This window comes from Pimephales promelas, chromosome 25, assembly GCF_988280905.1.
Source record: "Pimephales promelas chromosome 25, fPimPro1.hap1.1, whole genome shotgun sequence".
Taxonomy (NCBI): domain Eukaryota; kingdom Metazoa; phylum Chordata; class Actinopteri; order Cypriniformes; family Leuciscidae; genus Pimephales; species Pimephales promelas.
This window is the reverse complement of record NC_142793.1, coordinates 19,304,678-19,331,857: the sequence shown is the minus strand read 5'-3', so window position 1 is coordinate 19,331,857 and position 27,180 is coordinate 19,304,678. Positions and strand designations below refer to the sequence as shown.

The following is a 27,180-nucleotide window of genomic DNA, read 5'->3' as shown; positions in this document are numbered from 1 at the left end:
AGGGAAACCTGGAGAATTGCAAGGCTCTCCTAACATCTCAGAAGACGAACGGCCAGCCCTTGCCATCCAGATACATGGCTTCCCGTCCGATGGAGACGGTGGGATTCGCCGTTCTACCCGCACACGTCTTGGCATCGGCCATGGAGGAGTTTCCCCAGCAGCTACCGGTCCCCAAGTGTCTGGCTCGGGGCCGAAACCGTCCCCGGCGGCCCCGAGACGCCCGCTTCAAGACCCAGCCGGTGACTTTTGCCGAGATCGCCGAAGTGGAGGAGGAAGGGGCTTCACCTATGGAGGAAGAACGGGCCAGACGGTCCTTCCTTCAGTCGCTGGAGAGTCTCAGGAGAAGCACACAGACCTTGCACCACGCGGGATCCACACAGAGCTGCCACGTCTCGTCTGCACAGGCCAGTCTGGACTCCAGCGACTCAGACTCGGCGCAATGAGAAGACAGGAAGGATGGCAGGAATGTCACATATCTTACAGTTAAATTCCTCATTCACATCCGTTAATCTATACGACGTGCAGATTCCAGTCGAGCAACACCGGCCGACACAATAATGGTTTACCTCTGCAAGAACAAAGTTGTAGCACATTGGAAGATTTCAGAAACCACGTAAACGCTTACGCAAATTCCTTTTTTTATCGTACGAGACTCGAGGACCGGTGAGGTTTCATTTGTAATGGACTTGACTAGAAACATGTTTCCGATTTCAGTTTAATAGACTGATGTTATTCATATCCCTCGTGCCTGCTTGAGATTGCACAGTCGAATGGGTCCTCCACTGCTGGTCAGGATGTAGACACGTTTTGTTATTATTCATTGCTGAACAAACTAAAAGAGGTACAACAGAGATACTGAGATGTATTTTTACAGAAAATAGAGGGTCTGCCAGAACGGCGAACTAACTAATGAACTCGACGAGGAGCAAATTATTGTACTTTTCAAATGTATCTTATATTTATTGGCAGATTATTTTGTTATAACATAGTGAGTTTTAGAGAATTGTTCTGTTGACACTGTGGACTTGTAAAGTCACTATCACTGTATGTAAGAGAAAAAAGCCTTTATACTTCAATTTTTGACTGTTATCTTTGTTAATGTTTCATACTTTCTTTCATAGTTATATAAATAAACTTTATAACATTGAATTCATCGTCTCTTGTTGTGCTGTTTAGACATGTGGGGATCAGCCAATCAATTGAAACTTTTATAAAGAATAAGTGCTTGTTAATGAGCATACTGTGAGGAAAAACGTGGAAAAACTAAATTATAATGTCATTTTGATTAGCAAAATCATTCGTATTTTTATCTCTATATCATAATTTTCTTTATTAGTTCCCTACTTAGGATATACAAATAAATAGATGCAAATAAACATTGGGGCTGTCCATAAAGTGAGAGTAAAAGGGGTTAAAAGAAAGTGAAAGGTATTGTGAAGTCTGTTTATGACTCTTCATTACATGTTCTAATGAACTATTGCTTCTCATAATAATGATCACCTATTATCTCAGATGACAGCATGTGTTCACATTCACATTACACAACCACATTTCATCTGTCTCTATCTGGACTCAATGCCTGCTATCAACCAATACAGATGGCATGTAAAAATAGCATCTCATGACTTGCCTTCTGATCTAGTTACATTAAAGGAAATCTTGCCTCTCCATCCAACTGGGGATTCTGCAGTGTTGTGAAAGACTGTGCTTGACACAAAACAGTGAGACTGAGTGTATTTATGTTTGAGGGATTACCTTTTGACCCACTGTGTCACACTAATGCTTTAATCTCTACGCTTTCTGACTTGGCAGGCTATGTTTCAGCTGAATAATATAAATGGGAAGTGTATGTGGAAAAGTAATGACTGTTTTCATACAGGTTTCCCTTTAACACCCCCTACTGCTGTTTGCCAGACAAACATATAACCCCACCTCCAAACACACATTGCTTGAAGTATTTACCATAAATGAATTATCCATGCAGAAAAATCCATGTGCCCTCATAATCTTTAATTAAATTAACTTCCCCTCCCTCCTTCTCTGATGACGTGTTTGCTGGTGTGAGGACGGGATCAACCTGTCACTCACATGAGATCGACCAATAGCAATGTTGCGCTACTACGCAAAACATACTGTAGCACGATTATGTTAACAAATTAAAATGCATTAAAATTGAAGTTGCTATAGTCTTTTCTTCCCTATTGTGACATATATTCAAGTGAAACAAGAAAAAATGTGGGGCGGGACTTGATTTTGTCCCGCCCTCGATCCAGTGAACATAAGAGAAGAGAATTATTTTGATTAAAGATGATGTCGGAACATAATGTGCACGGATAAATCATTTATAATAAATGCTGCAATAATGCATAAAAACCAAGAACTGTCCATTTTGATTTCATGGTGACTTGTTTCTGTGTCGATAAATCATCCTAAGAATGGCTCACGTACTGTAGTTGTTACTGCATATTAAACTAGATATGGGAACACATTTAAACGTAAACATAAATCACCTTTAACTGATTTTTCTTCAGATGAAATATCCTTGTTCATCTCCCCTTTCTGTAGCGAAGCGCCTCAATAACCTACTTTACATAGTGTGGTTGCCATGGTGATAGTGAGGTCTGTGAAATATGATGTTTTGGAACTGTTGTGAAAACAAACTTTATGTTCATTTCCACCAGACCGTCTTGTCTCCTATCATTCGCTCTCTCTCTCTCTCTCTCTCTCTCTCTCTCTCTCTCTCTCTCTCTCTCTCTCTCTCTCTCTCTCTCTCTCTCTCTCTCTCTCTCTCTTAATCAGTCTAATTACATGTAGGCCTTTCATCAAGCTAAATACCCCCCATAGATTTGCATTAGCTTAATTTTCGGACCCTTTTCAGAGCTAACGTCATTTTTGATCATCATGAACATTAAAATGTAAAAATGACACTGCATATCTATTTGAATACAGGAGTCCTGGCGAGTGCGTACTGTGCACTGAACAAAAACAGCCTTTAATTGAAAACATCATGTTCCCAGCAGGCATTTGGACTGGCCCCACTGTTCTCGGTTATATAACAGATTGTTCTTATCGCGTATTCCTTGCCGAATGAAGATCTTATGAAAATATTGCTGAGAAGAGAGTGCGTCAAGGAAACCACCAGTGTTAAAAGACTCCTTCCAAGCCTTAAATGAACACAATTGAATTGTATTTTCCATTGCACCCTTTGTATCTTTGAATCACAAAATATATGTATGTCATCCGATTATATATAGACTGTTTATTTCACTGTTGACCTGGCAAGAATAATTAAAGTGAGTGGGCCTGAAACGTGACTGAATCATTAGAGGAAAACAATGACTCATGTTTACAAGCCAATGTTTATTAACTCATTCATTTTGCGATCAGCGATCATTTTGCTAGATAAGACCCTTATTAATCGTCTGGGGTCGTTTAAAGCCCTTTGAAGCTGCACTGAAACTCTCATTTGGACCTTGAACCATTTGGTTCCCATTGAAGTCCATTATATGGAGAAAATCCTGGAATGTTTTCATCAAAAATCTTAATTTCTTTTCGACTGAAGAAAGAAAGACATGGACATCTTGGATGACATGGGGGTGAGTAAATTATCAGCAAAGGTTTTTAAAAAAAAAATGAATTACTCCTTTAAAACAACTTCAAAAAAATTAAAAATCCATTAAGGAGTTTCCATTAAAAATTCCCACTAAAATGAAGAGTTAAATGGATTGCTTGTAACAAGTTGGGCTGATGGGCAAAAAAAGATGAACTGCTCAGAAAATTAGGTAATTTTTCCCTTTTTGGAAACTCTTAGATCCAGCTTCACCACATGGCACTCGACAGAAGATCAAAAGTCAGATTTGGGGAAAATGGTAAATAAGAGGGGTTATTTTACATTCATTTGAATGCAATTCATTGCTTATTCACCTGACTTTTCCTTCTCATTCTGTTCAAGGCTGTCTGGGTTCTGTCTGCAAAAGCATTTGTTTGCTGAATCCCTGACCTACATTCTCATTCACCACGAAGCAGAATCCTTTGGGCTTTGGGTCAGAACCAAAAGCACATAACTGGAAGCACCATATTGCCCTTGTTCTCCCAATGTCTGTCTCTCTTTGACCTGATGGAGACAAGGATGCTGAATGAACAGAGGGTAACCTATTTAACACACTCTCATTTCCTCAAACCATCAATGAGGAGGTTGGTAATTGCTGCCATGGAAAGAATTATTAATATATGTTTCAGGGAAAATAAACGGATCGATACTGTGTGCGTGATATATGGTGCTGCTCTTCATATTTGTCATATAAACAGCCGTCTAATTCTGCTCTGGATAGATGCACGGAGGTTTTCGATGCGGTCAAGTTTCTGACATTTGTTGAAATGTTATCTTGTTTCTCTGATTATGACTGGAAACGTATCTGGGCCTTCTTTTAAATGCTCTGCTGACATTTTCATTTTGTGTTGTGACGCAGAGATAACCAATAGAGGGTTTTGTATTTGCCAAATTAAACACGTCTATTCTCCATTGGCTTGCTATGTAAAATCTGTTCTTATTTTATCCTGCCCTTTACCCTGTAAATTCTAATCTGCAATGGGGGGAGGGGCATTAAATGAACATTTAAGCTAGTTATTAAAGTTTATACTAAGTTGTATTAAAGATAAAGGGGCAGTTTTTGGTTTTAATTCAGATGGATTGTAAAGCTGTCACTTTTTGTTTTGTGGATGGAGAAACGTTAAAAGAAACAACATTCCTTTGTTAGATTTTTTTTTTAAACTGTCTGGGTCAAAGAGCCATTAGTCAGAAGTCAACTTGTTCTCTTTTATGTTTTTATCCTCAACAGACCCAATGACTAATGCTGTAAAGGCAACAAACTAAGTGGCCAAATGTCTTGATTATTCAAAGATAAAAAACATAAGAACTTCAACTCAATCCATTAATGGTTTCTGCATCCTGAGTATACAATCATTTGGGAGGCTGAGTGAGAGACAAAACTCATTTCTGAGAAATATATTGTAAGGAGACCCCTTTGAATACTGCTCATATAAAAAAATATGCTGTCAACTCACCATATTTATTTAAAAGTAGCATGGCCACACACCATGAGTAGGTCACTGACCTCGAGATCAATATCTTTTACTAATATCTTATCTTTTACAAATATCCTGTACTCTTACTCTTATTTTCATGTGGCATACAAACTGTAAAAGTGAAAATAAAAGCAGTATTTTGAATAAAACATGAAATTGTGTATTGGTTTGTCATAATGTGCACCAATTTCATAGCATGTTGTTACTATAATGTATATTGCCAAATATACAAAACTAAAGCAAAATTATAAAAAGAAAAGTATAATACAATTTTAAAAATAAATAATAAACAATATATAACAAAACATAATAAAATAACATTAATAATCACACACAAACCACAATATTAGTTACACACATTATATTAGTTTATAACACTAAACTAATTTTCTGTGGTATTCCTGCTCATACGTTTTTTCTTAGGCACTGTTCAGATACTCATATGATTGAATATGACAATAAAACAAAACTCAAATTTGAATCACTTTTCAACTTTGACTTCTGTCCAGTAGATGCCAGTAACACATGAAAACGCACTGTATACTACGCACGAGAAGAAGCAATTTTATTGACTTGACAGTGGACCAATCACGAAGCGAGAAACGATTGACGTCGTTGTATTTTTTACGAATGGAGCTCTTTGGACCTATCACACAAAGAGAAATGAATGACGTTTTTAAAGTTCGTTTACTCCAGCCAATGACAGTCAACGAATTCTGAAGCGCGAAGAGTTTAAGGCAGAGAAGAAAAACGATGGCTAACGGAAACCCATAAGTTTAACAAAACAATACTTTCAAAATGCTGTTTTTATATATTTTCCGTTATTTTTAACTGTGTATTTTAGATAGACGTAGTTCATTACAAACTGTTTTGGGTTGTTTATGCTCAACGGCGACATTAATGATGACTCGTGTTGAGAAAAATAGCGTAACGTTACGTGTGTGTTCGTTCGCATCAGCTTCTCGTGAGATGTTGCTCGTTTAACGTTCAAATGAGTTTATTGACATTTTAAAAGACTGGTTTCGCCTCTGTTTCTCTGTCTAATCGACTTCTAAACGTGTAACGTTACCATTTGCGATAATATTGTGCATGACTGCCTTGTAAGTGCAGTAATGGCCTCTCAGAATGTTGTTTTTGCCATCGATGTGGATTATCGACAACAGGGGATCAACACGACAAGTGCCTATCTAAATCACCTCAAACACTGGATACTGAAAGTCCTGCTCAGTTTGGGACACAAATATGGAGTGGAAAAAGTGCGATGGGGGTATAAATTCTTCTACTCAAGGAATGTGAAAAGTGCAACACTTATAAGCAGAGGATCTGATTTCAAGGAACTCCAGGAGAAGGTATTCAGTGATTTCGAAGAGGAACTGCTTGTCAAATTCAGCCTAGAAGGAAAGTCACCCAGAAGTCGGGAAAGGTCTCATAAACTGAAACCCAGCCCAGCTAGTTGTGTCCAAAATGCCTTGAAAGAGATCCTCCTAGACTTCCAGTGGGATAGACCTGATCTCACCTCTCCCACCAAGGTGACACTGAGACCAAGAAGGTCCAGTCGAAATTGCAGAAATATCCCTCTGCAGGACTATGACATGTTAAGCCTTGACAGAAATGTCCTTTTTGTCATATCTGAATGTCCACGGTCCAAAGCTGAGTTGGATGACTACTTGGCCATCCGTAGTGTTGACAGTAGACATCATAGAGACATACATGAGCAGGTTCTGCCCAAAGGTCTCATAGATATGCTTGTGCAACGCAAAGTCGTGCTTCATTGGGCTGATTCGGGTATATTGAAGGTAAGCGGTGCTCTCGTAGAGTTTAGAAAAAAGTGTTTACTTCAGTGTTTTTGACTACAGTATGTTATTTTTAACCAGGCTCATCATTTGGTGGAGGACTACACCGGCACAGACACATTGGCAGAGCTTCTCCTTCAGGTTGGTGGACGAGTGGTGCCCATGCTGTCTCCTGGCTTGCCACCGATGGACAAGCATCCCGGTGTAAGCCATTCACTGGCTTTGGGACTAGATGCCTTTCCTATAGATTTCATCAATGGCTACCTTCAGTTTTCTGAAACAATGCACCAACAAGTGTTTCCTCCTTTGAGTGGTTCGCTTTCCTGGATTGCGGGTAAATATGATGTCTCTGGTGCATTTTTATTGACTTAATAATTCTATTATTAGTTGTAATTAATTAATAACTACTTTGAATCTTTTTGTGGCAGATGGAAACAGGCGTTCCTTTAACGTTACGCTGGAGCCGGTATCATGCAGGCAGAGGTTTCTGCGTGTTCCTGTGGATGTGATTCTCAGAGGTGTCCTGCAGGACTTCGACACCATCTCCCTCTCACGTCCAGCCTCAGAGAGCTGGATACTTCAGTGCCCAGATGCTGAACTGAGACAGGAGGTGTTTCAGCACTTGAAGGACCTGTCCACTGGAGGATCTGCCATGGTAAAATGACCTAAAATTTTATGTTGTTTTATTATAGAGTGCAACAGTCCAATTCCCGGAAGTAAAAACTCCATTCATTGTTTTCCAGAAGGAAATTGATTTTGAACGAGAACTTATAAACCTTTGTTAATCCATGGTATTTGCATCTGCTGAAGCCACCAGCCTGCATTATTTTTTTATAATAATCATGTTTAAATGTGGAATTCCTGGTGAATATTACCCATGATGCTGTACAGAAAATTCAGAGAGTAGAATCAAGCAAGATGTGTTCAGAGAGTAGAATCAAGCAAGATGTCTCAACTGAAATGTTTGTATATTATGAATTTTTGTCAATAAACGTAAAATATGTTGTTTTTATACATACAATCAACATTTGTATTATTTATTATTTGTTTTATATATCTCCCTCTCCATCGTTTTATTTGATTATGCTGCTCGCAATGCTTCATGGGATTGTAGTTCTTTCCCCCCCTAAAGCCGTTAAGTACACAGTCTTGTACCTTTGTCTGATTTTCCAAAACTTTTTTGCTTCAAATTAGTGTTTGTAGTGTTGTGATTCACTTCGTAGGTGATTGGCTTGGTTTATGGCTCATAACTCTTTAACAAAGACTATTTCAAAATCCCTTTGGGAAAACTGAATAAAAAAAAATACTTCCAGCTGAAAAAGGGGACGGGCACTGATGTACTCTGTAGGATGGTTCCAGGCAGCTATGAAATATGATTGGAGTCCCATGTAGTGCTATATAATTTATGGTAAAATTATACATTTACTGTACAATTACAGTTAGACTAATAAACATTTTTGCTTACGGGATAACTGGTTTATTTTAAAAGTGTAATCTTAGCTAAGTATATAAAAGAATGCTATTTTAAGATGCATTTTATTTTAGGCACTCAATGTAATAGGGGACCCTTAATGTAATGCATGTTGTGGCCTTTTGCTTAATATTCGAATCTGTGTACGTGTTTAAGTTGTGCAAAGAAATGCAAGAGCAGTTTATGTTTCATGACAGGTGATGTTAGCATAAAATGCACAAATCTTGAGAATAATATTTTTTGACTGTATTTACACAGCTAGCAGAAGTGAGTGAAGGAGGTGTGTTGTGTTCAGCGGTGCTGTCGGTGCTCTCCTCCTGCACGGCTCAGCTCACTGTGCTTCAGCCCCTGGTTACTCAGGAAGACCAGCTCCTGCCCGCAGACCTGGTTTCTTTGGACACTACAGACATTTCTAGTGACTTACCTGATGTTGTCAGCAGTGTTCTCAATGTCATGTATGACATCATGGAGGAAGAGGATTGCTCAGGTGTTTTGTTTTATCTGAAGTAATTGGGGTTTTTTGTGCAGTGGGCATGAGGTTTTGATCTTATTTTAAAAATAATGTTCTTGTGCTTTCCAGATCAAGCGAAGATACCGTTAGTTCCTGACTGGGCCGATCAAGAGCTCAAGCAAGGGTCTTGTTCAAGGAGAAATGGGGTGGTTGAGGGTTGGTTTCCTTTGTCTGACCAGTCAGGAATAAGCTCCAACTTAATGGAATCAATGAGGTTTGGAATTTTGGAATTGTTTTATATATAATATTATTTAGTAAGATCTCTTAAGGTCTTTTTGTCTTTTTAATCTGTTTTTTTTTTTTTTTTTGGTTTATTTTTTTGTATTCATACATATCCTATGTAACACTGCTCTTGCCATGAAAAAAGTCTCAACTGCTGATATGGCATGAAAGGTGTCCTATGTTCATTATTTTGGTTATTGGGTGTAATAGAATAGTTTATAATGCTTTAATGTTCAAAAACACATTTTCACATACTGTAGATTATCACTGTACCTCTATTCCCAGTCTTTCTTAAATGTCCTGTTCTCCTGTGTTTTAGGCAGGTTTGGAGCAGTGTTTTCTGTTAGAATAAATCCCTTTTGTGGAAGCCTATGCAGATCTTATACATACACAAACAGATGCATTACACACTAAAGGAAAACATTAAAAATCATCACATGCCCCATTTAAAATTTCTACAAAAAAAGGTGGCACATATTGTTTTTTTTTTTGTCATGGTCTATTTTTGTTCTAGTTCTAAAATATCTGTTTTACATGTACAGGCTCCTGCATGCAGCTCCTGAGGTAGAGGAGCAGGGAGAGGAGTACTCGGATACTCAGCAGGAGATCACCAGCAGTCTCTCGGAGCTCTATCAGAGCAACATAGCTGGATCCAGTGGCAACCTGAGGTCCAAAAAAAGTATGTACCAATTGCATTATGAGGGGATCGATACATTGAGTATTTACTAAATATTTGCAGTGTTTTTAATACAGATATCATGAATAAACAACTGACAGATTCACTGCTTTTTTTATTTTTACCCATGTCTTAATCTGCTCTTTTTAGGAGGTACACAATGCACACCAGTAAGACAGAAGATGAAGACCATGAGTCGCTCTCTACAGATGCTGAATTTTGCTCGCTTGAATGTGAAAGCTCAAAAGACTCAGGCTGATAGCAGCTCTGCTAGATCTGCCATAGGGGCTGAAAAAGGGGGCAAGAGATGCTCTGGGGATCGCACCAAGCCTAGCCTCATGTGTGAGTAGACAATAAAAAAATGGGTTTTTAAATGGATATAATAAATATGTAAATGGATATAATCATCCGAACTTGAGTAAATAAAGTGTTAATGGTAATGTTCATGGACTTTCATACAGGCTTCAGCAGTGAGGAAGAGCTGCTCTCACACCTGGGACTCACTTATCAGAAAGCTGTGGAGAACAGATCTGTGTCTGTTCTCTCTCAGGTCCAGGATTTGCTTTCATTTGTAAAGGCATTTGTCAAAACTAACACTGACGTGGAGGTGAGTCAGAACAACACTTGCATCAGAATCACACAGCTCTGTTTTCTGGCTGCAGACACCTTCAAAACATGGTCTCCATATGCTGTGTGCATGTGTATAATGTGTCTTACTTTTAGTTTATTTTGCATTTATAAAGTCAGAAATGTTAAACTACCTGTGTTGAAAATGTTTTCAAAATAAATGTTAATAAATAATTGCTTCTAAGAGTTGCATGTTGTTGATATGGTGGTTTATTCCAGTGGTTTTCAACTGCTCTGCATATTGTGTATGTCTCCCTTAGTTAACACATCAGCTTGTTAGACTCTATGAACTGAACTGAGTGTGTCAGATGAGAGAGACACACAAAATGTGGGTCCCGAGGAGTGGAGTTGAGAACCACTGGTTTATTGGTTATGCTAGTTTGGTGAAGACCGAATTCATGTAATCTTTCAAGAAATGTTGTTTTTTGTTTGGCAAAGACCGTAATGAACTTCACGAGAAAAAGGGGCTTTTTATACAAATTTTCATTTAACCGTACATTTAACCATTTCTCAGCAGGTATCATTCTTGGATTTGGTCCAGAATCATCTATTGAAATCCTGTCAGTCTATTCGTCAGCTTTATGGAAATTCTTCAGATGAAGAAAGTAAAATCAGGGAGTAAGTATTCAGACAAAAAACAGTAATATTGAAACATACCTTCATATTGATAATGTCAATGTAATAAATGTATAACTTCAAAACATTATTCCTTATACAGATGCCAGCTGCAAGCAGTTCTTAGACTTGAGTTGTGCAGACAACCAGAACAACAAGACGAGGATGAGGTTGTTGAACAAAGAGTGGAGGATGTAAGGAGACAATAAACATTTAAAAACCTCTAATGTCGTATTCTATAGTTTAACTATGCATCAAAGTCATTATGGACTTGCATGCAGAAATCTTGTGTGGTTTATAGTGAAATCTTGATTGATTTTCTTTTCCTTTCATGTTAAATTAAGGTGGCTGATATGTTCCGGATTATCTCCCGGAGTAAAGATGCTGTCTACTTATCCAAGTTTATGCAGGATGAAGTTCTGCCCTCGTAAGTTAACGTATCAGCGATTCAGGAATTTTAATGGAAATGCAAATTGAATGCAATTCATGAGATGTGATCTCTGATGTGGTATCTCCCAGGTACCTGAACAGCATCCCTAAGGTCCTGGCAGACGTGTACCACAGTTTAGGAACTCAGTTGCCCGAGGCGCTCATTGCAGTCCTGCCTTCTGATTTCTTCAGTGATGAGTCTTTGGCTAAAGACAGTGTGTCTGTGAGTTCCTCACCTTTCTCTGCCACACAGAGCAACATATCCAGTATTGGAGATTATCTGGAGGAACTCCGCAATCGCTCTGCTAAGAAGAGGAGGTGATTGTCAGAAATAATGTAATTTTTTCAAGTGCTTTGTATCTAAGTGGATATATAACCTGTTTTTTTCTCATTTTTGCAGAAAGAACATGATCACACGCCACAAAAGCATGACTGAGGCTCCTCAAGCACTTCGACAGATAGAAATGCCAAGAAAGTCCACCCGCCTGGTGAGTTTTTTTTTTTTTTTCCCCCATTTCTTTTACGGTATTATTTTATAACCAGTGTCTTGTAATGAAGTGGGGATGCTAACGATTTATCAGTGGTCGATTATTCGTTGTTAATAACTTTACCCCCGCTTCAGGGGTAAAAATAGCATGTGTTCATTAGGTGTTTGACGGTTATTATATAACCGTAAGACAGACAGTTATAGTTGAACACCATCATTAGAACTCTAGGTTCTAGCTCCTATCATAGCATTTGAAATGTTCCTATTTTTGTTTCAATAGTTCCCAAAAACAGTTTAACATGCATGCAAGGATAAAAAACACTTTATTTGTCTTATAATATGCATTTTTTTTAACTGATTTGATCAACGACTCCCAAATGATTCGTTTGACGATTCATTTTCCCAAACACCTCCTTTGTGTGACGCGAATCTGCTGCGATTGGTCAAATGACCCAGTCAGTTGTTATTGGTAAACCGTAGGCAGAGATTGTCGGCAACGGAACGCCCATAACCAGGTTTATAGCTTGTCAAGTGTTGAAAATTGTATACCGTGTTTGAACAAATGTGTCAGAAAAAGTGCACTTTCCACACGGTCCCTTACTCGTGTCTCCGTCAAGAGCGAGCTTTCCCGGTGAAACTCAAATTGCGGCGGATTTTGAGGGACAATGCTTATTATATAGAACGAAGTCATATTTGGCTAAGTCGTTTAGGAGGTAATTGCCATTTTTCAGTGAATGTCTGTGGAATATCAAAAACAAAACTAACTTTACCTCGCTTAGAAGCTGCGTGGAGTGTACACAACACACACCAAAATATAACTATATTGTGCATGCTACAGAAAACATAACAGCAAACATTATTAATAATACTTCCAGATTGTGATTTGGAGGAGGACGAACCGGATCCATATACACTGGATACTGAGCCCTCCTTTGGGAACAACCGGCTTGCGAATCCACATTTGAATTCATTTATGTTTTTGAATGATTTGTCATTAAAATGATGAGAAAACAAGGTTCTGGCTATACTGTTGTGGTATCGTTGCAAATATGAACTCTAACCACTGATTCTTCACATGCTCGTCCCTGGGCAATGAAAACAAGTGGCTGAACAGTCTTTGCAATGTAGAACACACCGTCTTCTCGACATGATGTTATTCAGCTGAAGTATTTGAATGTGTTCTAGACTTCAAGTTTACACTTCCGTCTGGTCAATATGCCAATGTTTCGTATCTACGTCACTACGAAACAGCTAATGAGTAGGCAGTAGGCGCATCTTGCAGTATTAAAGTTAACAAATACTCTTTTAATTGACCATTAAATAACATTTTTGTAAATAGACATCCCTAGTTTGAAGAACCAAAATACTAAAGTACCTATTTGGGGAATTTCAGGCAAAGCCAAAACTCTGTGTCCCAGTAGAAAAACCTGCTGTGGAAGAACCACCACCACCACCAAAGCAAGCAGTTCAAGGTAATTAAGGTCATCTCATTTTAGTCTTCATGCTGTCCTATGGTCGAGCTACTTAAATAGTTGTTGTGATCTGTTGTTGTAACCTATTTTGTTCACAGAGGTAACAAAGGTAAGGAGAAATCTCTTCAACCAAGTGACCGTATCGCCATCAAAATCATCCAAAATGCCAAGAAGCCAGTCTGTGTCAGCGGTAGAAGGACTCAAGAAACGCAAGTGTTCAAATATGGAAGATAATGGTAATGTTTGTTTTTTTTTTGGTTTTTTTTTTTTGATAGTGAGAGATTGTTTCATAAATCACCACTGTAGTGTGCTAACTTGAATCTTAAAACCTTTGAATTTCAGAACGGCACACTCTTCTGACAAAGAAAGTATCTGAGACACCACAGCATAAGCAGGTGTCCAATCGCTTACTTCACCGGCAAAGGACTGGCAGGTGAGTCCTAAGACTTAGAATTATTTTCAAATTGTCACTATATTTGTTTATTTGTATGGGAAGGGTTAGGGTGTCCATCCAGGTTAGAATTTAAATATTCTGTGTTTCTATTTCCCTCTTGGTCACAGGAGATCTGGAGAATCTGATGTGTGCATTATTGAGGAGTCTCCTGTCAAACCTGCTGCTGGTTGGTGTCTTTAAGATTTTGCCACAATGTCAAACAGAGTAACCTCTTACTAATATAAGGTGCTCTAATAAATAATTTTTTCTTAGATTTAAGAAGGAGCCCAAGAATTAAAAGCCTTACCAGGAGACATTCCAGCGTGTTCTATTCAAGCTCACAGCCACGTTCACGAAACCTGGACCGTGCCATTTCCTCTTCTCAACTCTGCCCTTCTGAGGGCAAAGGTGAGCAGGAAATAGTGAAAGAAATTTAGTGAAACTAAAAATAGACCACATGTCAATAAGCTACTAGACATGAAAATGCTTCCTCTGAGAATGCCACAGCATACACCTTAACACCATTGCTTTACAGTAGCCTTGTCTCCATTTTGCAGGTGGATTTGATGTTAGTTCTGTTAGGTCACCAGTTCGGCTTCTTTTTGGTGCTACCCAGTCCCCTGGTCACCTACGGCACACTACAGCATCCTCTTCAGAAGGTCATGGCAGCAAAGAGTTGTCACTTAGCTCTGCAGTTTTTGAGGTAAAATCCCTTTTGTTTTGCAATTGATTGTAATAACATGGAATACCAAAAGAACAAGTCTGTCATCTCCTTTGCATTAATGAGATCCTTTTTTTTCCCCAGAGTCATCATAAAACTCCACAGAAGTTAAGATCTGATCCACAAGGATCTGCAGCTGGGTGTAGAACCCCTCGGTCCCCAAGAACTCCAAGCCAGACAGTTGGGGAGAATGGGATGATTCTGCGAGGGACCCCCTTTCGCTCGCCTGTTGTGAAGAATATGGGGATAGAGACACCTAAGAAAAGCCCACTGAAAGGGATCCTCAAGACTCCAATGAAAAGCCTGTTGAATTGTGTTTCTCCAAACGGCGCTTGGCTGACGAGCCCAGGTGGAAGAACGCCAAAAAAGAATGTGACATGGTCTCCATCTCCACGTAAACACCTGTCGGAAAACCCAAAGAATGTGCCGGAGTCTCCGATGTTTTCAAAAAGATACTCACCAAGGCTGATTACACCTGGCAAGAACAGCAGCCCAGAGGAAAGAACAGTTTTCAAAACGCCTGACAAGGTGCCCCAAAGGAAATCTAAGGCATCTCCTGGACTGATGCCTAGGGCACTTGAAATTCCTGGAAATCTTGATCTTGAAACATCTCAGTCCATCACGAGATTGGGAAAGATGAGAAGAACACTGAGCTTACCTTGCCAGAGTGCTGAAGAGTCTGATCAGTTTGCCTCTGTTGACTCACAACAGTCTGATTCCAGACCATTTCCTTTTTGCGTTTCACCACTTAAACCAAATTTACAAACGCCCATAAAAAGCCCTAGCCCAGCACACAGGATATGCACTCGCTCCAGTAGGACACCTATTAAAGTGTCCTTGTCCCCTTCTAACAAGTCTCGACCCATTGCAGGTACTTGCCCTTCACCCTTTAAAGGTCTGTCTTTGGCTGTAGCAAAATCAAGTGCATCACCATCACCGAGTCCTTCTAGATCAGATATCAGCCATCAAAGAAGTTCATCCATCAATAATGTAGGAAAATATCCACAGGAGGATAAATTAATTGCACAAATTGAAACCAACCATGGAAAAACGGAAGAGGCATCATCTTCTGACTCCCAGCAGTTTGATTGCTCTGAATTCAGCGTTACCACAGATGATGAAAGCATTGATATATCGGAGGCCTCAGTGGTGAAGACCCAGCTGATAGGGGGAATTAAGATGAACATCGCTTTCTCAAGGAAACACACTAGACCTTCAGAGGTTTTTGAATTTGAAGGCACACACGCCACCCCGTCTGAAACAACAGTGAATCGAAGCTATGGCTTCCGTCAAACTCCAGACCGGCGCCAACGAGAAGCAGAAGCACGTCTTGGATATCCCTCGGGAACACCAAAGATTTCCACCCCTAGAACAAGGCGAACTCCTGCATGTGGAAAGAAGTCCACACCACAACCACTTACTTACGAAGTGGAAATGGAAATGCAGGCGTCAGGTCTGCCTAAACTCAAGTTAAGACGGACCGATTCTTTCAGTGCAGATGATGCAACAAAAGGCATGGCCTCACATTTTGCGCACCGTAACATGTCAAATGTGAAGGCGCCACAAGTTGACGGCCCTCTTGCACAGTGTTCTAGACATCCTGGCTGCTTATCTCCGTCACTCTGCAGTCGAGTAACCCCTGCCAAAGGTACACCTGGGAATGGTGTACAGACATACATATGTCAGTCGATCACTCCCACACGGTATCCGGCAAGTAGCCAATCCCCTTTGGCGACCCCACTGACTCCATCTCCTCAAAGCAGAGGATGGTCGACCCCAGAGAACCTCAATAGTTGGCCTCGCAAGAAAAGGGCTCGAATCGAGACTTGCGGGACCAAAGAGCAGGTCATCAAAGGGGTTCCTCTCCTGGAAAAGCCTGGGGGATTGGAGGACCCAGAACTTGAAGGGGTTTTCCATATTCAGGGGGTGGAAGAACTCAAAGAGTCGCTGAGCACCCCAGTCAGTCAAAGAAAACTGGGTTTGAGATCAAGCCAAGTGAGGGACCATCAGTGCTCACCAGAAGGCATGGACTGGACCGAGACTGTGGTTCAAGAGTGTGATGCTGGGGATCCTACGAAGTCTGAACAGTTTGCATGGAATAGCATAAAAGGTACAGTAAAACTTATAAATGCAATTTATAGTTCCTTGTTCCTTGTTTATTTATGTAACTTGTCTGTAAACGTTGTCATTTGAATGTCTTGCAGTGAACACCCCTACAGTAAAGAAACCTGTGTCTGCCAGTGGAATCTTCGCTCTCACTCAGTCACCTCTGTTATACAAAAAATCAGCTGTAATCAATGAGTCATCACAATTTAATGGTAAGTCAACAATTTTTTTGTCAGCTGGAACTTTGTTTTAGCTCAACTTGTATTTGTTGAATTAGGCATGGTCTTTCACCCAGCTTATTGCATGTGCATCACCTTCACATTGAGCTTTAGTGTTCTTTCGGGGTCACAAAAGTTCTGGATCAAGATTTTTCTTAATCTCAACGCTCTTTCACCATTGCTTCGTTGTGATTTTTATTATCTTCTGAATGAAATTAGCAAAATAGCCAAAAATAAACAAGTCCTGTCCCAATTGAGGAAAATATTAGATCTGTTTTTACTTATTTTAAGCATTTATGTTAGTGATAGCATAATTTATACTTTCTCCCTACAGCATCAAAGGCTGAGCTGAATATATCTCCCCTTTGCCAACCGAAAAGGCGAAGGACGCTTTGTAAGACTTACAGCCGAAAGAAACTGCTAGACTAAGTATGTCATACTTTTGGTTTCCTTATCTCGCATTCACTTTCTTTTAGAAAATCAAACACTTTTTTTTAAAACAAGTTTTATTGTCTGTTTTAGCTGACTTTTTGTCTCATTTATAATAATGCATTACCCAATATTGTATATTTTGTACTCTTTGTGTATTATACAGATGTTACATATGGCATCAGATAGGTACAGTATAACTCGGAGAAGTTTAAACTAATCTGATCTGAACATTTAATTGTGAAAATAAGGTGGAAACATTTATTTTACATGTTTCAATGTAATTAAATTAAGCTCTAATTGCTTTTGTTTGTTCCATTTGTTGGTGCTTTATTTATTTGTGCTCATTGTACTGTGTATTTTTCATGTTGCATGTTTTTTTAACGGTTTGGCAGCTAGCTTGCAACATCTTGTCATAATGTGAAATAAATGTAAATGTTAAACAGATTATTTTAATAAAGACACTGTTGTTCTAAAATCTATGCATGCAGATGTTTTTTTTTTTTTAAAAAACCTAGTGAAATATCTGAACATCTAATGAAGTTTTATTAGTGAAGGACAAGGATGACAACAACCCATACTTGGAATTTGCATCTTTCAATTTTTTTAGTGATAAAGTATGTTTACGAGAGGTTTAATTCATAAAATGTAATAAAAATAAAACGTTCCCAGAGTAGAACCCCGCTGAAACGTTTATACAGTAGGTGGACAACCAGAATGCCACTTACCGCCGCGGCAACCAGGCGTATTTCATAGTCGGTCGCGAAATGACCACCAGGTGGCGCAAAGGGACATGTATTGAAGGCAAAGCGTAATTATGTAAAAAGTAGCCTACATTTTAAATGGAATATAGCTTTAAATATATTAGAAACTTTTATAGCAGAACATTTTATTAATCAAAAGTTAAAATAGGCCTATTTTGCAGCATAAATTGGGTGCTTTAATGACGCTATTGAGGAGAAGACTGAAGAGCGCTTCTCTCTCGCGTGCTCACACTGCTGAACAATAACTGAAATTCTGGGCTTTTCTCAGTGAGCAAAGTTGTGGACGAGTGCTAGAACTTAGGTTCAATCTACTAATCAAACGGTTTGATATACAATAAAATGGTTTGATATGAGGAGTATGGGACGTTCCCTATAAGAAATAACCTTTATTATTTTCTACTTATTAGAAACGAGGTATTTATGTGCCTCTGAATGCGAATAATGTGACATTTCTCTAAAATGCTGCAGTAAAATGGTAAAAAGAAAGAGACGCACGGTAATAGAGATTTTTTTTTTTTACATTTTTTGCCGCTCCAGTCAGAAAGACTGAGAAAATGAAAACAAGTTAAATTTATTTTTAAAAACCTAAAAGATTCGGGGCTTTTGACAAAACATTCGGGGCTTAAGCCCGATTAGCCACCCCCTCGCTCCGCCCCTATATATATATATATATATATATATATATATATATATATATATATATATATATAATAAATGGGCTTAAGCTGAATGTTATGTTCTTACTGTTTTGCATAGATTTACTTGTTCATTTGATTTTTATTGATGTGCAACCTGTACATATCAATTTAAAAAAAATGTGTCTTCATGACCCTTTAAGGTAATGATGTTCTTCTGTAAAGGTACGTGTCATTTATCCGATCCTCACAGTGACCTTTGAACCTTTCGTGGGTTCATTATCTCTTGCCTGGCTCTGATGACACTGAATACAGATAAGAAATCCAGTCGTGATTTTGTTCCCATGGAAACATTGAGCAGCATTAGCCAGCCAATGAATGAGTGGCACAGTGCTCGGTGGCAGGTCAAACAGAAGGAAGTCTTGCCAACCCATGGCACTGTAATAAAGAAGGCACACCTATTTCTGCTCTGATGTATTGAAGAAAGCAAAAGCATTGCCCTTGTTCCTGGTTCCTCCTGCACTTCAGAAGACAAGACCAACTTCAGCGGATTAAAAAAGTATCAGGTAAGCTTTAGAATTTTATTTGAAATATGCATATTTGAGCAGACTGTTCATAAAGAAATAGTGTGTCATTCAGTTTTCTAGGGTCTACTTTGACATGGATAATGCTTGTTCAAACATTCCACGTTTGCACTGCAATGCTTAAGAAATGTTATCCACAGTCTGCAATTCACTCAATGGCATTGGCTTGCATCACTTAAACACTGATTTAATCTCACAATAATGGCCTTGCTGTACAAAAAAGTTAGGGATTATTATACAGGCTTTTGTTCGTTTTGCCGACAGTAATTCTCTTGTTTATTTCACATGGTTTTTGCAAAGTATCCGAGTGGAACGATTTAAACTGGGGATTTCCAGTTTCATGCCAACTAAGACCAGTAAATACCATGAATCTGTCTCAAGGGTTAGGCCTAATTCAGGCATATGGTGAACGTAGGTTAACCCATTTATTCCCAAACATTTTCCAGCTAAATGAGCACATGTATTTTAAAGCTTGGACTCCAATTAAACAAACTACATGCCTTTTATATAGAAAATGACAAAAAAGGGTTTAAGAGTTCCACGGCTGACGTGTGATCATAGCAAAGAAATCTTAATACTATTTTAATAATGGTCACGGCTAAAATGGGTTTTACAATTCTCGAGTGTCTTGCTTTTGTTAAATATAACAACATTATATAATATTAAGGAGATTTTTTTAATTCATTTTTTTTATAATTAAAAAAAATACATTTCTATTATAATTAAAGCAAATTCATTAGGCTAAGGGCCGACAGAACTGGACCCATCCGTTTTAACTGAAAAAAAAAATCTGTCAAAGTTGAACTTGTAAGGCACTTGGGTGCAGTTTTCCTCAAGTTAAGCTGCTCATAGTATCACAACCACAACCTATAGGCTATCTAAACAGATATAATTTATGCAACTGGGCCACTCACCATCCTCAATCCCTATCGCGCATGCGCATGCTGCAGACGGGCGTGTGTTCATTCACGTTACAGGTGAAGTTGCACCAATGGGCTTCAAAGTCACGTATGGTTCAAGTGTACTGTCTGTGAATGTCAATTTCTTCGTGGTTAACACATTTACGATCCCCTTTTCATACCATATTAACTCATTGCGACATAAATAAAAAAATTAAAAAATAAATAAATAAATAATGGGACCCTAATGGAATAGTAGTGTTGCCTGGTTTACTGAAAGGGGTGGGAGAAGTTAAGTTACACTGGTCTCGGTGAGATTCTGAATAATCTTATGCTGCTGCTGCTGCTGCCTTGAAGGGGAGGGTTGACTCGGACTGCTGCTGTGTTGGGAGAAGGGTAGATTTCCACAGCATTCCCTTGCATCCTCCAGTAATCCCAGTGTCTATCCTTCTGTCTGTCCATTCTTCAATACCGCATTCATCTGGAGAGATCTCGTCTGCTTTTTGCAGGGTTAAAATGGCAAGCAGCTTCGCACGGGTTTTGTCCAGTAAGAGCAAGGTGGGCATCTTGTCGCTGGTCGGCGCGGGATCTCTAACCGTGGGATTCTTCCTGAATAGGGAGCATGTCAATGCAGGATCGATCGTCAGGAGAATCTATCCTGCAAGGTAATGCAGCCATACACGTCTCTCAACCACAATATCGAACGGAAGACAATGAAATATTGTGATGCATGGCACACAACAACATGTGATGTTGTTGTATCAGTATCATATGCATTTTTGGGTGTCAATGTTCATAGGCAGGAATTATCCAGTTCGTGTGGCGATAAATAGGCTAATCATATTATATTATTATACCTTTTTTAATGTTGTATTTTGTATTGTAGTAGGCTATATTTAAATATTGATTTTAATGTCTTAAATACAGCTATTAAATCTCGAATGAACCGTTATTCAGTTTTTGCACTTTTCATGTGTAAGATGCAGATGAATGCGAATAAAGGTTTTGTTATTTAGTAGTAGTTTGCTCGCATACATGTCTCGTAATTTCCATTGTATCAATAAAAATGCACATGTTGAGGTTGAACATTGGATGTGCCTGAAAACCAATTGAAATTGGCAGTTTTAGATTTTGACGCGTTCTGTGAGAACGCGAAATAGTCAGGGTCCGAACAAACGATAGATTTTAACGCGCTCGTCAAAACATAATAACACTATAATAAAACCATGGTTAATTTTCAGCTCACTTGCTCTTGAGGCACAAAAAAGGCACTTTTCTTTTCCCCTACAGTGCTGAATATCCAGATTTGAGGAAGCACAATAACTGTATGGCCAGTCACCTGACTCCTGCAATATATGCAAAGCTGTGTGATAAAGCCACTCCGAATGGTTTCACTTTGGACGAAGCTATCCAAACTGGTGTGGACAACCCAGGCCACCCCTTTATCAAGACAGTAGGAATGGTGGCAGGGGATGAGGAGTCATATGGGGTGAGAGGATATTATACGTATATCACGCATTTGGCATATTTAGAGATCAGCCTTTTGGGGGGAATTTATACATCAAACATGTTTTGTGCAGGTTTTTGCTGACATCTTTAACCCAGTCATCAAAGAAAGGCACAATGGGTATGACCCCTGCAACATGAAACACCCCACTGATCTGGATTCCAGTAAGGTATGTGGGAATGTTGTTACACACATACAACATTAACAGTAGGGTCATTCTTATGTCCCAAGAGGGATTTTTGTTATAAGTTCATGTTAGAGCACATAAAAATATTGCATGCCTGTACAGTTTATTTTTGATTTACAGTTTATTTTGATGGAATACTTTTAATTATTATGAAATGTATATTAGATACATATATCTTAAAATTGTGTATTTACAATTTTAGTAAAAACAGTTAAATATAAGTAATTACAAGCAACTAAAGACTAAGTAGGCCTACTTGTTGTTAAATAATATGACTGTAATTACATGTAATTATGTACTGGCCCGACGCGAGAGGCATTTGGTGAGTGTAACTTTGCGAGAAGATCTAAATGGGTGCTGGAGTGCAACAATGCCTTCTGACAGGGCTCTATTACACCCAGAAATAGTCTGAAGCAACCTATATCGATCGTGATATCGATAACGGAGTGTAGCCATGGCTCACTTACATCACTTGCATTATTCATCCTCTTTTTTTTCTCTTCTGCCTCCTGCCTGAAAGGGAAAGTGTGCCAGGCTTAATTTGGACATTACCTCAGAATCAGATTCAATACCCTGATGGTTTTTGAGCTTACATAGCATTTCTGACGGCATTAAAATGAAATAAGGTCATGCATAACTAGGTTTGGAAACCAAGAACAGGTGCTTATTTTTAACTCTGCATGAAACAGAAGTTGCGATAGTCTTTTCTTTTCTATATATCCGAGTGAAACAACTTCTTGAACAAGAAAAAATGTAGGGCGGGGCTTGATTTTGTCCATCTGGGTTTGATTGGATGGTTGGGGTTTGCTATTGGTGGATCTCGTGTGAGTGACAGGTTGATCCCGCCCTCGCTCTAGTAAACACATCATCAAAGAAGAGGGAGGGGAAGTTATTTTGATTAAAGATTATGTAGGAACATGACTTATAAATAGGGCTGTGCAAAAATGAATTGCGATTAATCGCATCCAAAATAAAAGTCTGTTTACATAATATATTTGTGTGTGCTGTATATAATTATTTTTTTTATATATATAAATGCCTATGCATGCATGTATATATTTAAGAATTATTTGCGCTTAAATTCTGTATATATATATGAAGAGTTCAGATGCAAAAGCCTCTAAGTGCCATTTGAAATTTTTATCTTTAATGATGATTTTAATCAAACTTGTATATTTAAGTTCAGTGATTTCACTTAAATGGCAATGATAATTACCTATTAATTGTTATTTAAATGAAATTACTGAACTTAAATATACAAGTTTGATCAAAATCATCATTAAAGAAGAAAATTTCAAATGCCATTTAGAGGCTTTTGCATCTGAACTCTTCATATATAAATACATAATCTATATTATATAAATATAAATATTTTATATATGAATAACACATTTTCTTAAATATATACATGCATGTGTGTGTATTTATATATACAAAATAATTATATACCGCACACACAAATATATTATGTAAACAGAGACTTTTATTTGGATGCGATTAATCCCAATTAATTTTTGCACAGCCCTACTTATAAATAAAAAATATTGTGGTGCATTGTTTAATATATAGTTTCGGCATCTATAAAAAAGGATGAAAAGTCATTAAAGGTCTGTGAAAGTTTTAAATTTGATAAATTGTACGCATTGCGATTTCAATATTTATGCAATGCAATTTAATAATCATTAATGTAATGAAGAACCAGAATTGTTAAACCTGCTTTATTGTTCTTTTAGGTATTATAAGGACTCTTCTCATTAAATATTCAAATCTGTCATATTCAAATCAAGCGTCACCCACTATTTTGTTTATGCACATGCTGGGGATCTCTTCAAAGTTTCGTTCAGGCCAAAAATGGTCAAAAAACCTGTTGTTGCATACACACCAAAAACTTTAGCCTCGATATTTCTGCAATTGATGTAGAATAAACATGCCTTTCAATTCCAGGCACAACAACGAGAAAACCTTCCTGGTGTGGATCAACGAGGAAGACCACACTCGTGTGATCTCCATGGAGAAGGGGGGCAACATGAAGAGGGTCTTTGAGCGTTTCTGCAAGGGTCTCCTAGAGGTGAGGTCATGCATGTGTATGTATGTGTCTCTCAGTCACTGTTAAATCCACAAAAGCCTCCATTATTTATCCAGCAGAGATGCTGCAGCTCAAAGCAATGCCCTTTTGTGGACAAACAATCGTCCTGCCAGGCATGCATCTGTGTGTAGTCTGTTGCTTTTTCTAAAAGGAAATCTAAAATAGACGTTGTATGTTTTATTTTTGACCATCTTCTCTATTGTTTTAGTTCAGCAGATCACTCTTGTATTATTCTCACAAGACATTTTCAATTTTGTCACTCAGGTTGAGAGACTAATTCAGGAGAAGGGTTGGGAATTCATGTGGAACGAGAATCTGGGATACATTCTCACCTGTCCGTCAAACCTGGGCACAGGGTTACGAGCTGGCGTCCATGTTAATCTTCCTCGCCTCAGCAAGGTCCCTGCTCTAGAAATACATTATTACCTTTCTTTCCTATTTAGCCCATGCCATGTTAATAATTTTGCACCTTGTTCGGCCTATGCATGGTAATATTAATGCATTTAGTGAATTTATGTATGTATTTTAATACAGTATTTTTAGGTGTTAGGGTGACCCACATTTATGTTATATCATGTCTGTTGTGTATTCACATTAAAAGTTGATAGATTGTACAATCCATTAAAACTAGTGTTAGTGATGGGCGGATCGATACGAAGTAATGATATATCGATATTGAATCAAAAGTATTGATACTCAAATGAAAATATCGTTACTACTAATTTTTTTTATTTGACAAGAAATCTAATGCTTACAATATGCATTGAACTGGATGAATAACCTGAACCACTTCCCTGCTTATCTGAACTGAACACACGCAAATGCTGCAAGTCAGAACCAATCAATCGCAGAGAGCGTTCACACACTGCCAACAATGCATTCCAACCACTGATCTATAAATTGTCATTAGATCAGTGATTCTTATCAATTATTTGATAAGAAGACAGAAAAAATATGTTTGAGCTATTTCACAATAAACAAATTGTAACCTACATAGTTTGTGCAATTAAATTGGTTTAAATTGAATGTTAAAAAATTCATACTGATGTTCTATTCTGTAACTAATTTTAATATAAATCATTGTCAGAATAAAAAGGTTACATTTTATTGGTGCAACAGCCTGTCACTGGCAGTCCCTTATGAAAATGAACATTACAGTGACCATAGTTCAAATACCACAACAAGTAAACATTTTAACCATGTGTAAATAAAAATATAATTTAATAAATTCGAATTAAGGCATATTGAATTTTGAAAAATGCCTTTCTAATATAATGTTTAATGGGTCTCATTACCCATTTTAATCTTGAAATGTTCCAATTTGAAAGGTCAGTTTAGAAGTATCGGAATTGGTATCGGTTTCGACGATACTGGCCTTGAAAGTATCGGTATCGTAACGAAAACAAAATAAGTGGTATCGCCCATCACTAACCAGTGTAATATTTTGTGCTATGCATGTTCATTATGTCTATTCTATTGCAGGACACTCGTTTCTCTAAAATCCTGGATAACCTGCGGCTCCAGAAAAGAGGAACTGGAGGAGTGGACACCGCGGCTGTTGGAAGCACTTTTGATATTTCCAATCTGGACAGGCTGGGTCAATCAGAGGTCAGTGGTGTCAAAGGGCAGAGCACCATAAAGGATAAATGTATTTTAAGTCCTAATAAAAATTCTGATATATATATATATATATATACTGTATATGAAGAGTTCAGATGCAAAAGCCTCTAAATGCCATTTGAAATTTTCTTCTTTAATGATGATTTTTATCAAGCTTGTACATTTAAGTTCAGTAATTTCACTTAAATGGCAATGATAATTACCTATTAATTGTTATTTAAGTGAAATTACTGAACTTAAATATACAAGTTTGATAAAAATCATCATTAAAGAAGAAAATTTCAAATGGCATTTAGAGGCTTTTGCATCTGAACTCTTCATATATATATATATATATATATATATATATAGTGTGTGTGGTTCCATATTTTTTTGTGAGTAAATGACAACATTTATTGATGATATTTTAATGACAATATTTTTTTTAATTTTGAGTGAACTATACCTTGAAAAACTGAGAAAATTTAATTACCTCACCATGACATCTTGTCTTTATCAAAATGTGCTCAGGTCCAACTGGTTCAGACTGTGATAGATGGAGTGAACTATCTCATTGATTGCGAAAAGAAACTGGAAAAAGGACAGGACATCAAAATCCCGGCCCCCATCAGCCATTTTAAATAGAATGGCAGTGTTTTCCCAGATAGCAAACTGACATTGAATCAACGTGGAAATATGACATCGAAACAACGTTGATCTGACATTGTTTTGCTCATCGAATTAACGTTGAACCAACGTCAGATGCGTCATTCTTTCAAAACTAACGGAAAATCAACTTAAAATCAACGCGTTGTTTCAACGTTATGAAAGCAAACCAATTTTCGATTTCATTTAACTTAGCTTTGAAGAATGCCGCGTCTGACGTTGGTTCAACGTTAATTCGATGAGCAAATCAACGTTGTTTCAATGTCATGAGAGACGTCGTTTCCACGTTGATTCAATGTCAGTTTGCTGTCTGGGTTCGTAGCTCCTCCTTTCTCCTGGCTCTTCCCTCTTGTGTGTTCCTTCCTCCTTCAATATTCCGCTGATACTGATCCATAAGCATGGCTTTGTGTTACGTCAGACATACCACACTCCAGTATAAATAAAACAGGAGTGAATGTAGGCTATACTTCATCATGATTGTGTTGATGTGGCGCTATTGATTAGTCACATTGTAACTTGATTGTGCTGCAATAATACTATGATAGCCATTGTCAAGAATTGCCTCAGGTGTCAAAGAATTAAACAGATGTTTTTTTGTCAAAGATATTGACGATAAAAATTTGCTGAAGGATATTGGAGTGTTTTATTGTGTTTTACTGTACATGAAAGTAGGCAAATGCCCAAATTACCGCTGAAATAACGTTTAAATGTGCTCAGTGATGTTTTTAGGTTGTGCTGACAGTTGTCACAAGTCTACACTGACACCTAGTGTTGTGGGTGAAGCATTGAAAAATGAAAAAAACTTATCGACCCACTCCATGTAATATACAGTGTATATATATATATATATATATATATATATATACCCCATCACTGTTTTCACTGGACTCAGCATGAGGGCTTGTGCCAAGGTGACTATTGAGAGTGCCATGCTCAGTGCCATGCTCTCTAACTAGTT

General features: G+C 38.1%; 3 protein-coding genes across 4 annotated transcripts; all 3 read left to right on the top strand.

Moving 5' to 3' along the window:
* The first annotated feature begins 72 nt into the window (after window positions 1-72).
* c25h11orf96 (chromosome 25 C11orf96 homolog) lies at window positions 73-1,226 on the top strand. The gene has a single exon (XM_039658044.2). It carries the CDS (start codon window positions 75-77, stop codon window positions 441-443), a length of 369 nt encoding a protein of 122 aa, XP_039513978.1. The 5' UTR covers window positions 73-74; the 3' UTR covers window positions 444-1,226.
* A 4,160-nt stretch (window positions 1,227-5,386) lies between these two features.
* ticrr (TopBP1-interacting, checkpoint, and replication regulator) lies at window positions 5,387-17,773 on the top strand. 2 transcript variants are annotated; one of them, XM_039657988.2, is made up of 22 exons: window positions 5,387-6,881; window positions 6,960-7,212; window positions 7,307-7,533; window positions 8,608-8,836; window positions 8,930-9,074; window positions 9,625-9,761; window positions 9,909-10,100; window positions 10,220-10,365; window positions 10,903-11,003; window positions 11,104-11,194; window positions 11,345-11,427; window positions 11,520-11,747; window positions 11,830-11,917; window positions 13,310-13,388; window positions 13,487-13,624; window positions 13,731-13,821; window positions 13,950-14,008; window positions 14,095-14,229; window positions 14,379-14,524; window positions 14,627-16,652; window positions 16,747-16,860; window positions 17,201-17,773. In XM_039657988.2, exons 1-22 carry the CDS (start codon window positions 6,198-6,200, stop codon window positions 17,293-17,295), a joined length of 5,487 nt encoding a protein of 1,828 aa, XP_039513922.2. In that variant the 5' UTR covers window positions 5,387-6,197; the 3' UTR covers window positions 17,296-17,773. The 2 variants fall into 2 exon arrangements, with proteins under 2 accessions (XP_039513922.2, XP_039513921.2); XM_039657987.2 differs by having other exon boundaries at window positions 5,388-6,881; window positions 10,900-11,003.
* A 2,693-nt stretch (window positions 17,774-20,466) lies between these two features.
* Window positions 20,467-26,855, top strand: ckmt1 (creatine kinase, mitochondrial 1). The gene is made up of 8 exons (XM_089127638.1): window positions 20,467-20,842; window positions 21,468-21,666; window positions 21,758-21,880; window positions 22,165-22,193; window positions 23,816-23,939; window positions 24,222-24,356; window positions 25,440-25,565; window positions 26,088-26,855. The coding sequence occupies exons 1-8, from the start codon at window positions 20,694-20,696 to the stop codon at window positions 26,199-26,201; spliced, it is 999 nt and encodes a 332-aa protein (XP_088983764.1). The 5' UTR covers window positions 20,467-20,693; the 3' UTR covers window positions 26,202-26,855.
* Window positions 26,856-27,180: the final 325 nt, after the last annotated feature.

Bases quoted from the DNA above. Each gene is read 5' to 3' on its own strand.
- c25h11orf96 (XM_039658044.2), top strand. From the start codon at position 75: ATGGCTTCCCGTCCGATGGAGACGGTGGGATTCGCCGTTCTACCCGCA.
- ticrr (XM_039657987.2), top strand. From the start codon at position 6,198: ATGGCCTCTCAGAATGTTGTTTTTGCCATCGATGTGGATTATCGACAA. The intron at 10,366-10,899 runs GTGAGTCAGAAC...ACCATTTCTCAG, and splicing joins AAACTAACACTGACGTGGAG to CAGGTATCATTCTTGGATTT. The intron at 11,195-11,344 runs GTAAGGAGACAA...TGTTAAATTAAG, and splicing joins TTGAACAAAGAGTGGAGGAT to GTGGCTGATATGTTCCGGAT.
- ckmt1 (XM_089127638.1), top strand. From the start codon at position 20,694: ATGGCAAGCAGCTTCGCACGGGTTTTGTCCAGTAAGAGCAAGGTGGGC. The intron at 20,843-21,467 runs GTAATGCAGCCA...TTTCCCCTACAG, and splicing joins AGGAGAATCTATCCTGCAAG to TGCTGAATATCCAGATTTGA. The intron at 21,667-21,757 runs GTGAGAGGATAT...TGTTTTGTGCAG, and splicing joins GGGATGAGGAGTCATATGGG to GTTTTTGCTGACATCTTTAA.